Raw genomic sequence first — 16,394 nt, forward strand, 5'->3', positions numbered from 1 at the left:
TAGATCTATCAAAAGTGTCTTTCTATTAAAACAAACGAAAGTGTCGTAAAGTTTCCACTCCATAATTAACCATCAATTGCTCAAATATTTTTGTTCTTTTATGTGCCTTCTTTTTTTCTAAGAGTTGATATTTCTGTTTATAGTCCTTAATTTAATTTCTTTGATATAGTCTATAGAATTAAATATCTATTAAAATAGTTATTTATAAAAATAGTTTTTTATTAATTTAACTTCTGAACTATTAGTTCTTCTATTTATTTTGATGTTTTTATAATTTTTACCACTGTTTTTAGATTCTCACACATTGCTTCCTGTTAATAAATATATTTTCCTTTCTTCTACTAAGCCCTTCAGTAAGTTATTTTTCCGGAAAACCCAAGCTAAACCGCCTATTTGAACACCAACTATTTACCCATCCTCAACCCAAAGATACTTACAGTCCTTGCTGTAGTCATTCTCGAATGCATCGTCAATGGGATTACATAAACTGGTTCCCATTTGCACATCGTATTTCTCCTTTTTGCACTCGATGCTGAGGCTGAGCAACTGCTGCTGTTGTTGCTGTTGCTGCTGACGTTGCTGCTGCTCCTCCTGCAACTGCAACTCCTGCTGCAACTGCTGGAAAGTCCTGAACTCGTTGCCACTCTGCTGCGGCTGCTGATGTTGCTGCTGCTGCTGGAGTCGCTCGTTGATCTCCTCCGCCACAGTTACACCACTTCCTCCCAGGATCGAAAGCGTTCCATTGCCGGATCCGCACAGCAATGCTGCCAGTTCGCTGGAATCGCTGGTGAAGACCGTCGCCTGTTGCTGCTGATGTTGCTGCTGCACTGGCGATGGCGACAATGAAGAGACCGTTGAAGCCGGCGATGAGCACAGAGAATTGGAGAAATGCTGCTGCTGCTGCTGATTATGTTGTTGCTGCTGCTGTGGCTGGTAGCCAGTATTGTTTGCGTACTGCTGGTGATGTTGCTGCTGCAGCTGTTGCAGCTGCTGCTGCATGGCATCGATCTCCTTGGGCACCATGGAGATCTGCAGATCCTCTGGCGGACCCCACATGAGATCCGTCTCTGTCAGCAGGGGCATATCATCGCCGATGGGGATGTAGGGAGCACGCATGGCAAAGTCCTCGAAGGAGAACTCATCCTCCTGGGTCAGCGAATTGGGACTGCACAGTGAAGGCAGGCTGCTGTCCTCGGGACTCTGTTTTATAACAAGATATATATAGGTTATAAAGGGCACTTCAAGTTTAGAAAATCTTTAATTAACTTACCTTTGCTGTGATGCTGGGCGAGTGCAGGTGCTGGGAGCAACTTGTGTCGTTCGACTCCTCGCGGTAGTTGAACAGCGGATCAATATTGCTGCTGCTATTGCTGTTGTCGTGGTGCTGGGGGTGATGTTGCTGCTGCTGGTGTTGCTGGTTGAGTTGCTGCTGCTGCTGCTGCTGGTTGTGTTGCTGCTGCTGCTGCTGCGGTTGCTGCTGATGACTGGGATTGCTGGCCGTTGCCGTGGGAGTGGGTGTGAGCGGGCTGAGCGGACTGTTGGCATAGCTGTTGCTACTGGTGTTGCTAGTTGCTGAATTGCTGCTGCTGCTGGGACTCTGGTGCTGGTAGTGCTGGCCACTGGCCGTCGTGGAGCAGGTGTTCGAGTCCAGGGAGTTGATGTCCTCGGGCAGCAGACAGGAGCCCATGAGGCCAACCAGCATGTCGTTGAACGGAGTGATCTCGTCCAGCTGAATGCAGTTGGTGGAGGCCAGGTGGTGGGACAGATCGTCGGGTTCCTCCTTAAGCACTGAAACGGAATAGAAAAAGATGCAGTTAGTGGCGGTTTCACATAGTTCGCGGTGGGGTGCTACATCTCAATGCTCAATTCGGTTTGCCTACTGTTAATTAACTCTGCTCCGAATAAAACCCTTGGCTGGTGCGCTGCCGAAATTTCAATTATCGCTCGCCGAAGTCGCCTCTAATTGACAGCTCTCAATTGAATCTAATTGAAGGCAATGTGCTTCTCTCGTGAATTAGTCGCTCCAATTGCCATCGCACTGGAATCGAAGCAGAACCATGATTTTTATGGCCCGGCGACTCATTAATCAGCATTTTGGGCCTATTGACGTACGCGGAATAAGTGCAAGCGAAGCTGGCGAAAAACAAACGTTCCTGAAACAGGAACTCAAGATCGCTGTGATCGCCGGAGCTGGCTATTATTACGGAATTAAAAACCTATCGGGTGCATCGCCCCAAATCAGGTGCAACGGTGCTAATCAGTCGGGGTCTTGAACCAGGGGCGATCTTCCTTGCGAGATTGGACTGTGCGTCATCTGAGTCCACTCAGAAATTGTTAAACAACTATGCCGAGCCTCAGTTATCATCCCCATCCCAATCCCAATCCCAATCCCATTCCCATTCCCGTCATGGGGTTCGCTATACTAGATGATATGCTAATAAAACTGGTCTTAACTGCCTGTGTGTGCCGACTATTAAGTTGCAAAATGGAAATGAAAAACTAACTAAAACAACGGAGACCGCAGGCTAAATAGAATTTCAAATGCAAGTCCAAGTTTGTGAATGTGAGTGCGAGTGTGAGTGTGAGTGTGAGTGTGAGTGCGAGTGCATTGTTTGCCTTTGGCTCAGCAGCGCAGCTTATTTCTATCAAAAAGCCATATATAATACGGATAAATCCCAAATGCGGCAACTGCCACTGCGCAGCCATATAAGCCAGAATATAGTAAGCAGATTGCCTGGAATGGTTTTGCACCTCTTTAGCAGCCCACACTCGAATTAGCTAATGCATTTTGCACAGAGAAAAATCTATAATATCTATTTAATATAATTTTATTGCTCACTTGGCTCATTTTAAGTCTTCTGGATAGGAAATATACAGTTTAAAATTAGTAATAACCTAATTTTAACTGGTATATTGACTGCATGGTCATACTGCTTTTTCGAATATATGAAAAAACATTGTTTAAATAAATAATTATCTTAAGAAGTTGTTCTATCTAAGCAACTAGATTTTGTTACTCGATATTAATTAATATAAATGAAATTTTTTCTCTGTGCAGAACATATTCCGTTGCCATTTTCATGGCAGAAACAATAAAGATCAGATTAGCGGTGTGTAAGGGATTTGCACAGCTTGTAGCTGGAGCTCCCCTGGCATCTGCTTGCTCTTGCGGTCGTTGCATTCGACACAAACAAATTAATTAACAATGCACGCCAAAAGGTCTAACCTCCTGCAAGTCCCGCCCCTGTTTTCCAGAGGCCCCTACCCGGCAGTGTGACTTGTAATTATGGCACTCGAGTGCTACTCAACGTTGCCAAAGCTTTTGCGGAAAAAACAACAGAAATTATGGCGCATGATAATACAACACACACACACAGAACAGAAAACAGAGCCTCCTACTTAGTGCCCATTGGGGGTCTATCTATATCGGAATCGAGGAGTGCATTTTATGAGATGTTTGCAAAGTGCTTCTATATATTGCAGCTCATCGAATGTGTTGTTTTTCGCCAAAGTGCAAGGCCGGTAATGGCATTTAGCGGCTAACTGGCTAACTGGGCCTACGCGCAAGGCTAGGAGAACAGAGCAGCTGTAGCTGAGTCTTGACCATCACCCACTGATCCAGTCACCCAGTTATCGAGTCACCCGGTCAATAAGTAACCCAGACACACAGGAAAAAATATTACATTGGGGAACAGACCAGCTCAATAAATATTCATAAAACAGAATATATCTTCAAGATATGAGATGTTAGAACTGTTTTTATTTGGTGCAAGCAAAAATACATATTTTTAATGCCTTTTTAATGCCTTTTCAATTGTTTATCTCTAACAGAATCCAATGCTTTTTTTGCCTGTGCAACCGATGAGAGGTCGGTCGTGAGGCACTTGTGAAAGGCATCTCTGCACTTGAGCCACATTCGGTGCACTTGAGGCGTATGTATTTTATTCGAAAGTTTTCAAGGGAACAGGTTGCCGCATTAGCACACACACCGAAAATTCATGCTCAACGCGTGACTGCGAGGAATCTTCGGGGCAGTTGGAGAACCCGAAACCGGGCGCAAAACGGCTTCAATTTAAATAAATTTATGTCATCATCTGCAATTGAAGACGACGACTCGTGATGTGACGTAGTTCCAAATCAGAATCGGAATATGTAAACAACGGACACGGGCACTTAAGAGCCCGCAGAAATGAGAAGAAGTAGACAAAACGGGGACAGGGCGTTGTGATGCTATATAACTAAACTAAACTACAGGGTTTAATGTAAGCCTCGAAAATATTGACGATTTACACAGCAGCGACAGCAGACCTCGCATCGAATTTGGACTCATCATATCAGCTGTGAACTTGAACCCGGGTGATTAGAGCAGAGAATCCAATCCAACCGTCTGTTTTTTTATTCATTATTTGTGCTTCTGGTCGTGATGAGCGTGCTTATCACGCGTGCTAATCACGATAGAAGTGCGTTGTCCACGTTCCCCTACGATCCCTATATTGATTCCAAAGCATAATTGCCCAGCCACTGACTATGCACCCATAAATGTATCGGGCCAAGTGCCCAATACGCTGATATTTATGGCCAAGAGTGTTCCCTGTTATCGTTACAAATATTTGCTTTTGTAGATTGTGGTGTGTGGATAAGAGCATAAGGTAATTACAGTGGTTCATTTGTTTTTGTTTATCAACGGGTTATTTTTGTTTGGCCATCAAGAAGAAGCCTCCTTTCCTCATTCGACACCACTGATTATCTGTATCTGTGCTGCAACGCCTTGAAAATGTGAGTATCTGGACAGCCGGCAATCGAAGCGATCGAGTGTTACAACTAACTGATTAGACTAATGGAATGGAATATTTGAGTTGTTTGGAAAAATACCAAAACAACAGCGGTGACAAGAATTACATAAAAACACTGGCCACTCATCACCATCCCCTTAAGGCAAAGCGATTTCGGACGAAAATAAAGCCGAGGCGTTTCCCTGTTTATTTACGTTCCACACTACGAAAATAAATATAGACGACGCCGCGGTGGGAAGAAAGTAAAGTGAAGTAAAGTATCTCTAAGCGAGTCTGCAGGCACGGCAAAATGTCAACATAAAGGGGCCGCAAACTAAACGAAAACGAAAGCGATTAGAGGCTGCAGGTCCACTTGAGTGTCGAAAATACTCGATAAATTTGGAGGGGTGGATGCTTTTGGAGAGGGGCGCACATGCGACATATGCGTGGCAGCACCGCTTGATCCATCGCCGGACCTTGGCACACGCGCCAAAAATTCAGCTCTCCCCTCCCCCGGTTTTCACTCTTTTCTGCAGACCCTTCTCCCCCCGATGACAGCCACATCGCTTAGCATATTAATTGGCTCAAGTTAATATTCATATTTCTGTTTTTGTCACCAGGCGGCAGAAGTCTGCCACCAAACGAAAAAAAAGAACACTCGATGTCGGGGAAAACAAAAAAACATTTGAAATACACAAATATTCCAATAGAGAAAGAAAAGAGTGGGCCAAACAATCGGTGACGATTTTCTAAATAATTTAATCATATGATTTCTAGTGGAAAATATATTTTGATTTCCATAAACAAAAGTTGTTATTACTTTTTTTATGGGTTCTACGAAAAGAAATTATTAACTAACTATAAAAAGCTATTAAATTCAACCTAAATGACAAACATTAAACCGTTAAGGCAATACTATAACTTTTCTGAATAACTCATTGCAAGATCAGAATTTAAATAGGCCCTTTAAACCTTTATAACAATTGGCAAATAAATCAATCTAAAAGAAAATACGGTTCGGTGTATGCACAATAACTTTAAAATTAGAACGATCCCATTGATTACCTAAGTAACCCACTTTACAGTGTCATATATTGAACAATTCCATAACCGCGATCTTTTAGTTAAAAACAACACCCAACACCGACAAACTCTTATCTTTCAATAAACGATCCCCTGGGGTTCCATGTGCACTACCCTGCGAATGCGTAATGCCGGCAACTGTGACATAAGAGCCGGGAAATTGCATCGTCAACCGGCTTGCGGTTAAGTACGAATGGGAATGGGAATCCGCCCCCTACCCAGACCCTGATCTTATATATTACTCCTCCATACATGGCAGTACTTTTATATACCTATATAGTATGCACTTATCAGGCGAGCGAACTGAACATTGTTTACTAATGCACTTTTCAGCGGTGGGTTGGCGGCAGGGTATTTGTTGGTTCTTGCTGTTGTTGTCTTTACAAATAAATAGTTTTATTTGCGCAAATTGCGGCCACAGATAAGCAAGCAAAGCGACGATCGCCAGAATGACTGACCAACTAGCTGGCAGAATGATTGTCTGACTGACTGACTGACAAACTGACAGTCTGACCGACTGACTGACCAATCAAATCGCACAATGCGTCAAATCACATCAAATAGCGCGCGTCACTAAGTTCCCTGCCTCTTGTCGTTGCCTATTTTTGCATAGAATTTATAAACAAGCCAACCGGAATGCATATGTATAAGTTGGCGCTGTTTTGTCGCTGAAAAACGTTGACTTTAGCCTTGAACGCAGAGCACTGCACCTGATGCACTTCACACAAACACACACACAAAACAAAAGTATTCCAAAGTGGTTCGCGAATCTTTCCTGTTTTTGTATTATTTTCTATACTTATCAGCTGATTAAACTATACCTTCCCTAACAACCGAATTGAGTTATATAGCTACAAAAGGGTGTAACAGAAAGCTCTATCAATCGAAATGCTAATATTGCTATCGCGGAAATCTTGTTTAGTTGTTTTAAAATATTTCGTGGAATTTAATTTCATGATCAGAGTGAAGTTTATGTATAATATATTGAGTACTTATTCATTTTTATATATTTTTAAAAATTTATATCAAGTAAAGATTGTTTAACTGACTACTAGAGATTTCTGTGTTACCCTGTTATCGATTAATACTTTGGGATATAAAGATCAAACGTTTTCTACTTACTTGTCAGACCTCTTCCATCGTCAGCGAACAGCGAACAGAATCCTTTATTCATATCTTGAGCTGGTTGTTGGATCTGCTGCTGCTGTTGCTGCTGCTGCTGCTGTTGCTGCTGCTGCTGGTTGCTCGAGGAGATTATGGCCGCCGTGGTGGTGGTTGTGGGCGGCAGTGGAGGCTCCACACTGAGCGGTGCCTTCTTGCAGAGGACCGCTGGCGGTGGGGTTAGGGGTGGAGCGGGACTCGGGCGGAAGACCGAAGCGGTCACCGACTTGGGACGCTTCTCCTCGGGACGCAGACCGCCGCTGTTGCCGCTGTTGCCGCTGTGGCCGCTGAGCAGCTGGGCGGTAATGGTACGCGGTCCTGGCGAGTGATTCTCTCGCTTGATGTGCAGCTCCGCTTGGAGGATCTGTTTCAAGGGATTGCTTTCGGGTAGTTGTTTTATCTTATCAGCTGCAGCAGTTGCAATTACTATAAGTGAGTTTCTTGCTGGTATAGTTGCACTTCCACTTCCAGTTGCAGTTGCAGTTGCAATTATTTTATCTCTTGGTAATTCCAAAGGTATTTCCTTGTTGATTTTTTCTGTTTCCTTGCTCTCAATTGCCGGCGGTTTATCGCCGATCTCTATTGTTTCCTTGGATTCCTGAAGAATGATTTCGGGACTGGCTGCTTTTTCAGGCTCCTTCTCGTTTTCAACTGGTTGGTGCTCTTTTTGCTCACTTGCCGCCGTTTGTTGAGCAAGTGAGTATATCTCATGTTTATTCTCAAGATTACTGCAAGATGAAGATGCACAAAACGCGTTTCGAATTGGTTTAATTGAAATGCCTATTTTCGGTAACTTATTCGCGTTGCACTCGTTTGTTACACCACGGCGAGAAAAGTGATTCGCGGGATTCGTTTGAAAGTATCTGAACATTGTATCTCACAAACAGAGAGTCACACAAATAATGCACTCCCTTCCAGAATCTGCTGCCACAACTGCTTGGCACTTGTTCAGGGTTAGTAATTACCAATTAACCAGACTTAATTAACTTTACGGGTCCCCTAATGAGCCGAATTGAGCCGGAATTTCCTGAGTTTTACTAGCAGTTTTCACCTCCTACTCGTATGAGTACACGGAAAAGAAAACAATATCGCTTTATAAAAAGGTAATATCACTTACTTATCATTCTTGATAAGAATGTTCGCCAATCGCCTGCTTGCTAATTTTACTAACCCTTTTAAAGATAAAGTTTTCCTTATTAGATGAAAAGTTATCGTATTTATCCTCTTTTTTCTTTTAGGTATTCTACAAAAGGTCAATGTTAGCCTGAAGTGTACAATTTTTGTCATATTAATCATCAACCAATATAAATAATATCAAGGAAATATTTTCTGTGCACCTTTACGGCAGTTAAATGTCCGTACATGGTTGGGTCAAACGTGATCACCGACCATTCCTATTCAAAATTAGCGACTTCTGGGTTGTTTCCTAGATTTCACAATTGCCATTGGAAAGTTTTCGCCCGCCGATAAGTCACGTTTCCCCAAAGCCAAACCGATGTACGAGAATCACCGCCTATGTCTTATCAATTATCCAAGCAAAATCAAAATACGGCTGGGCATCGTTCATGTTGTTTTCATGTCGTGATAGATAGCACGAAGCTAGGTGGGTGTGTCCCGCTACAAGGCAAATTAGCAAAAACAACAGCGGGACCAGACCCAGATTGATAAGCCCGGCAGTGTAATCAGTAATCCGATGAAACCCAGACCCAAAATCCCGAGAGAACCCAGCAACTGGCGTAGGAACTTTTCAGCTCTCCTCCGCCGATAAGATATAGCATTCGAGCGATCGGCCGACTCAACGTGAAATGATCAGCGGACCCGGCGTCTCCGGCCGGACTGCTACGTTTTACGGCGATAAACGCCCGTAAACGACGACGGCTCCAGACTGTGCATGCACGGAGTGGCTGAGAGTCAGCCGGAAAGCGCGTGAAGCCCCCGTGGGGCGCCCGTGAAACCCCCGTGGAATGCGTGCTGCGACTGATCTGGCGATAAAGACGCCATCGCACGATAGCCGCGCTATATTCGTTCCCCGGCCTCGAGTGCTGGACATGATGAGGCTGAATATCACCAACGTCAGCCAGCACCAAAACAAACAGCCGAGTATTATTTATAATTTCCAGTGGTAGAAAACGCAACAACAACGATATTTTTTGGGGGCTCGTCCCTCTGGTGAAATAGAAGAAATACGTCGTTCGAGAAATAGTTATGGGGGCAGCTCGACATTGAAGTGAAGGGTCTTGAGTGGACAATCAAAAATCTACGCCTCTTTCAAAAGGTGACCAGCCCACTTTTGGCCGGAAAGGGGGCTCAATGTCATACGAATTTTGGTTGCATAATGGCCACCATCGATTGATTAGGACGATTGAGAAATATACGCATAATATACGTCCCTGGCAAAAACACACCCACCTGGCCTGACGGGCACACACTATAATACCGGAAGGCACTGAGTGGACAACAAAAGGTACAACCCGCCCAACAGATATACAGTTATAGATTCAACTAAACAACGGACTACTGCTACACTTAAATAATTGCTTCATCTTCATTGTTGAGCTCGCCAATTGTTGAGGCCGCCTGTCGTCTGACACGGGCCAGTTGCAACCAGTTAGAACTGACAATCTCTACCGGTGGTGATTGGCCCCCATTCAGGTTCAGGCCTCCCCGAAATGAAGGAGGCTTACATCACATTATTAATTAAAAGCCCCAAAAATACCCAAGCAAATACGTTCAGCTACGGTTGAAATGATAGTAAGACTCTTGAGTTGGAGAAAAGGTCATTATAAACCAGTTGAAACGAGGCTATTTTTGGACGTATATATTTGTTTATCTGGAGTGTTCCTCAAAACACGTAGAAGACTTTAAAACAAAGCTTAAGGTGTATAGTAAAAATCTGTTGTATCTTTTAAATCAACTTTCGTATGAAGCCAGCAGTGTTTTAAAAACTTTACATAATTTGTTTTTTTAACTTTAAAGGTTCTACAATTCTCTATATACAAAGTCTATTTCATAAGCAATAAAATTCATTTTTTAAGTTCTGTACGCGATGATATATTTGCCAAAGTTAATTGCACAAATCAAATTGAAAGAAATAATGTACACAAAAGTTTTGTTTCAGCGAAATATATTTATAATTAGATTTCCCTAACTGACTTTAAGATCATTTAGTTTTTTACGGAAGAGTTATACAAATGAATATAAAGATATTTCACTGAATTTCTTCTGCTATACGATACTTGAACTTGGGATAGTGTGCTATTATTACGACCGTTGCTGTGTGTAAAAGGCACTGGCAACAAACACTTCAGGCTGTTTGAAGTGCTGATGAGTTAATGAAATGTTCGAGAACGCCTGCAGCAACTGATAAGAGATACAGATAGAAACTGCACCCGCGATCTTATCTCTCAACTCTTGAACTGTGCATCTTGAGTGGAATGTGGAACGTGAAACGAGGATTGCGAGTCTGATGGATTTTGGAGTGCGAGACTGCGAAGTGCGAAGTCAGCAGCGCTGCTCGATCGCCTGATGTTTTGCCGGGCCCCTTTTCCCTACGATTTTCGCAAATGCACAAATTCATTACCCAGGGCAACTAAACAAGCTGCAGTTGAATAAAAAAATAAAACAAATAAAGCGTAACAATGGCAAAATGAACTATTTAACCGGTTCTGGTTTACAGTTTCGTAAAATTGAAGAGGAATTTAGGCTGGGGAAATGAGTATAAGGAGTGATATTACATTTTTTTAGTCGTGGGAGGTGAATTCGAAAACACATCGTTTGCAGATTGGAATAATGAATAATGTGTTTTTGAATCGGTTTGAAATTAAGATATAGCATTTTTCCTTTTTAAAAATAGTTGTCAGAGTTGCAAAATCTTTTTTTTTTCGAATTTTGATGCAATCAAACAAATTTTCTTATTGTGTAACAAATTGCGTCGAAGAACCAAAAACAGGGAAAGAGATTCGAAAAATCGGCGACCATAAAAAGAGAGGAACAAAACAAGCGGACGACAACAAACACAAATTGTCTGAAAAGCGAGAGGCTGTAAATTTGCTCTCCTTTTTTCTTTCAATTGCAGGGCAATAACGGGTTCCCCCCGCCCCGCCTCCACCTCTTTATCGGCCCCTTTAAAAAAGCAGTAATTGTCTGCCTGTGTATGTGTGTGCAGTAAATTGAATGAACAGAAAGACAGTAGAAAAAAGAGATCAAAAGAGTGGAGAATTGAGAATTGTGTTTGATGTTTACTGAGAGTTGTGTAATCGATTGCACAAATATATATTTCTTTAATTACACGCACTCTTGGCCATAAAATAGCTTATTAACATTTAATAAACAAATGCAAATGCTCGGCAAATTTATGTAATGCAAATTTGCAATTGCAATGTGGCGAACAGCAAGAAGAAAGAGAGCAAAGAGAGACGAACTCTTCTTTCTTTTCTTTTTTTTATTTTGGACAATGCACGCAGAATGCAATTTGTTGCAGTCAGCGTCGCAGTTGCAGCGCAGCAGCTGAGGATTTTACAGGTTAGGAACGAGTGTTGTGTAAAACTTTGTCTCTTTTATTTGAATTAACTTTTTGGTTTTTGTTCTTTTAATTTGATCATATTTTATTATTTTCAACCGCTTTTCTCCTTTCCGCGTGTAACAAACATTTGCACACTTTTCTAATGAGTTTTTTGCTTTTTTGGTGGCTTTAATATGCTAATTTTGCTTTTTTTTTATTTTTGTACTGGACCGTTTCAGATTTTGATAATCGCTCACACACACAGGCAGCGGCTGATTAAAATAGCAATTATATGTTTTTTCTATAATATATAGACCACCGCTTGTGTGTGTGTGATTAAGTTTATTTTTGACAATTATTTTTGTTTTTTTCTTGTTTTATTTTTTGCTGACTTTTTATTATTTTTCACGAGGTTCACTAGGTACAAAAAAACTTTAGGATTTTTATGTAATTTATTAACTTTTGTTTTAAAAGGGTTTCTATTTTGTTGTTGATCTTTTACCTTTTGAACGTTACTTGTTCAGCGCTTTTTCATTGGTTTTTTGAGTAGCTTTTTTTTTTTTTTAATATTTACAGTTCCGTTTTGGCTTGTTTAGTTAGTAATTTTCTTTGCGCTAATATAAAGCATTTTTTTAAACTTTATTTGCACTTCGACTCAACTCGACGGCAGCTGGCGAAGTAAAACAAAACGTCAATCGGCGATTGTTTTTAAGCACGACGCGGCGATCGGAGAGGTGCGAACGAGATAGCAACGACGGCGGCGGCAGAGTTTAGTTAATAGTTTTTTTTTTTTACTTTAGTGCGCCTCTTTGTTTTTTTCGGTTCAAGTTTTAATTTTTATTTTTTTTTCAGGGAGCAGTGCACGGAAAAAGTGAAGTGAGCGCTGCGAAATTTGAGAGACGAATGAGTGGAAATTCGTCGGCGATGGCTTTTTCAAAGCGGCAGCGACGCGACGCCAAAAAATTAAAAGAGAGCGACAATCCGGCAGAGAATCCAATTCTGAGTGGGGAGAGCAGCGCCGGCGCCCTGAGATTTGAGTACTTTTCACTCAATAATACTCGTTCTATAAGATATTTTGGAGTGAAAAAAGTGGGCAAAAATATTTCTCTCATATTCACTAGCGATTTATTATTGTTTTTATTCCAAACAAATCAGCTGAGCGCTGAGAAAACGCTCTCACTCTCCCTTTTCCCAACAAAAAAAAATTGTGTGCAAAGAAAAATACCTTTTTTAGACCTAATCTTTTTTTTTTTTTGCCTAACCATTAAACGTTGAACCCCAAATATCAGCTGATAGTCATGATAACGCTAAATCGAATTCTTATTAGCAATGTCCAGGTATTTCTATTTTATATTACCTCACAGGCGCCTGAAAGTATGACAAAAATAATGAAAAGGAAAGAGTCGTAAATGGGCAAAACGGAAATCGACGCGTGGGCAAAAGGGATCGCACTCCCATTCCCAAAAAAAAGTCATAAAAAGACCCAAAAAATATTCATGTTTATCACTTAGAAACAAGAACTTATTGCTTTTCCAATTTCCTGTACAGTAAAAACTCTAAAGCAGCTGCCACATTGAAGGGTTTATTATTCAAACGAATGCAGTCCACAGAGAAAATGTATAATTATATTTTAGAAACATATTTGCTCAGAACTGTATTTGAAGTTTACCTTTAATACAACCAACATGGCGGATGAAAAATATTTGTAATTGTTTTAAAAATGTTTTTCATCCGCCATGTTGGTTGTATTAAAGATTTCAAACTTTTAGTCTGTATTTTTATTAATATACATCTTTTTAAAAATATCCATTTCTTTATTAAAAATGTAAGATTTATTTATTCTGATTTATAATTTTTATGATTTTTAAACCAAACAATGATTTCTCCATAAAATTAATGGGATAATTTTTTCTCTGTATATCATAGGAATAATCCTATATTTCACAAATATGAGCTGGCATTGCCCGAGTCGACATTCGCTAATTTCGCCATAAAACTAAAGCCATTGCGTGATAGGCATAAAAAAGGACTCACGAACACAGGCTCTGAGAGAGAAGGATAAATAATAGGCCTGCCAGGACGAAAACGAAGCGAAAGAGAGAGCACACGAGTGAGGAAGAGAGACAGGACACGAACCAAGTATTTGCAGAAATTTTACGATTTGCCTTGAAAACGAAATAAAGCGTTTAAGTGTGTAGGTGAGTGTTAAAGTGTGTGTAAGTGCGTGAGCGTGTGCGTGTGTGTGTGTCTATATCCTCTTTAGTGGTATTTGTCTTCTCACTTTTCGAGTGCATCAAATTTACACAACTCGCTGATGAAATCTCGTGAGCCTCTTCGTTAAAAGCTCACTTAAAGTGTGTGAAATGTAAAAGGTGAAAAAAGGTGGGCGGGTAAAAAGGTGATTCCACCTCACACTCCACTCCCACTCGTCACTCAAAAATGTCAGAATATCCCCAGAATGTCAGAATGTTCCCCAAACCAGAGCAAACAAATCCGATAACGAGAAGAAAAGAACATAACAAACAACGAATTAAACGAAGGCAAATAAATTCAAAATGTTTATGCAGTTTTCTGTTGCTGGGGAGGACAGAAATAAATTCAAATAAAATTCGGGCCAAACATTTTCCACAGCGAGGCGAACAATAAATAATTGGAGGCAGAAAAAACAAGGCAAATATAGATAAACCAACGAATTATTGCACATTGCAAATATCACAGGTGGTTCTTATATAAATTCTCAAGCATTTCAAATGTAAAACAAGTACTCTTTTCCTGGAAATAATATTTTTGAAAATGAAGCTTTAATTATTAAGCAGACATTATTCTTTCAAAAAACTATTTAAACTGTTTGATTAATTTATATTAAAACTATTTAAGTGTGGTAGACTTGTATGTTAGAGTTACCTGGATTTGTGGCCCACTGGTTTAACATTTTTTTAAATGAAATTTAAATAACATATATTTTCGTTCAAATTAATTAAAAAACTATTTACATTTTATAAATAATCCATAATGAAACTAAAGGTGCTACTATTTAAGTGTGGTAAACACTTATACATCTTGAGTTATCTGGAATGCTGCTCAACGCTTCAAATTCCAATAATCATTTAATCCATTAGCGACTCGATTATTATATATATTGTTGACTGGACAAGATCGACCAGTTATCACCTTGTCAGTGCCGTCATTTTCCGCATCTTTTATGGGAATATTTCGCGAACCATAAGCGACCCCAATGCAAACAGCAGTGGAAATTGCTTTAAAAATAAACTCAAATTGTGCCAAAAGCAAACAAAATAAGTCCGGGAGGAAAGCGAAAAAAATAAAAACCGGACGAGAAAGACATCTTTGGCTAGCTGGAAAGGAATTTTCACCCCTTTTCAGTTTATTTTCGGATGCTGCAGTGGCATCTAGGGGACTTTGGGATGAAAAAAAAAGAAGAAACCAAGTCTGTATGCCACCGCAGACAAGCTGAAATGTTCTGCAATTCCTTCCATTGGCCACAATACAAATCAACTGTCGGACTTCAATCACATTAAAAGCATGCATCCAGGAACTCCAGAATATATGACCCAAATAAATCAGGCGTCCAGATAAACCGGTCTATATATAATGTACTTCAAAATATACATTTACTCTGCGGCAGTATGCAATCCGACTGTCAGATCGCAAAGTGCTACATCATGCTCCGTCGCCTCACGGAATGACAAGCCCCCAAAAAGTCGCCGGCTAGAAGTTACTCGTAAGCATAACAATCCAATGATGACTCAAGACGATGACACAGGGATTGGGCAAAATCGGTGAGGGGAAGCCTTATCTCTGACTGAATTCGACCGCTAAATAAAATACTTCAGCACTCGAAATTGGAGCTTACTTATCTGGTTGGATTTGTGTATAAATTTTTAAAAGCAAAAAAAAACGGGGGAAGCCTTAGCGTAATATTGTTACCTAATATATAAAAAATCCCAGTTTCATTTAAAACTGTTGAAATAGCAGCACTGCATCATAAAATGTTGATTCAGAATTTTGTTGCTAAGGGAAGTTGCTTATTATTTTGAAAATTGTTGACTGTGAAGTATTATATTTATTAAATAAGCTTTTACTAAACCAAAGTCTTGATTAATATTTGAGGCAGGAATTTAAAAATTTTTGCACAAAAATGGTTTATGAAAAATATATTAAAAAGGTCTATAACGGTGATTGAATGCAAGAAGCTTACCAAAAATTATTAAATGCTTTTACTTATGCTCATTTAATTATTTTTAAAATCAAACCTATACAATTATTTCAATAGTTTTTGCGTAAGTTGATTCGTAATCATATTGGTTCTATTCAAATTTCAAAACGCAGTACCTATTAGTTTGCTTGCATCCAACAGTGAAACAGAACACAAATTGACTTATGTGCGCAGATACTTATTATACATCTGCCCACATGCATTATGACGAGATCCACATCCAAATTCATGTCCATATCGAGAACACCGAGTCTAGACTCGAGTGAGTATATTATTTGCGCAGTTGCAAATCGGTCAGATGCATATCTCCTATCCACCAATCCCCCCCAAGATCCTCACCTTTAGCATGCAAGGCATCTGGAGAATTATTTCATAAGTTCCGCCGGCAGTTACAATCTTTGTTGCTTTTTTTTCTGACACGTAATTCTGCCAACAATTTGCGAAACATGCTCAATGGGCGGCGAACTCGTGAAATCGAAAGGGGCGACGCCGTTTCACTCACGTCGTGTCTATTGCATACGCAGATATATAGATACACACACCCAAGGTGGAAATAATGGTACAAATAACAGATGATAACAACAAATATCAATATTATTTTGTTGACCAAACTAAATTTTAGTTAAGTTTAAGTCATAAT

General features: G+C 40.3%; 1 protein-coding gene across 2 annotated transcripts in view; it reads right to left on the reverse strand.

Moving 5' to 3' along the window:
- Positions 1-16,394, reverse strand: part of LOC108148608 (protein similar) — a 70,636-nt gene that overhangs the window by 11,320 nt on the left and 42,922 nt on the right. For both annotated transcript variants that reach the window (XM_017275685.2, XM_017275684.2), the window contains exons 8-10: positions 6,978-7,744; positions 1,271-1,788; positions 438-1,200 (exon numbers count right to left, since the gene is read on the reverse strand). In XM_017275685.2, the coding sequence (XP_017131174.1) occupies positions 438-1,200; positions 1,271-1,788; positions 6,978-7,744 (2,048 nt within the window). The remainder of the gene's footprint in view (positions 1-437; positions 1,201-1,270; positions 1,789-6,977; positions 7,745-16,394) is intronic.

The sequence above is a fragment of the Drosophila elegans genome, unplaced genomic scaffold (genome assembly GCF_018152505.1).
Source record: "Drosophila elegans isolate 14027-0461.03 unplaced genomic scaffold, ASM1815250v1 contig_476, whole genome shotgun sequence".
Classification (NCBI taxonomy): Eukaryota; Metazoa; Arthropoda; class Insecta; order Diptera; family Drosophilidae; genus Drosophila; species Drosophila elegans.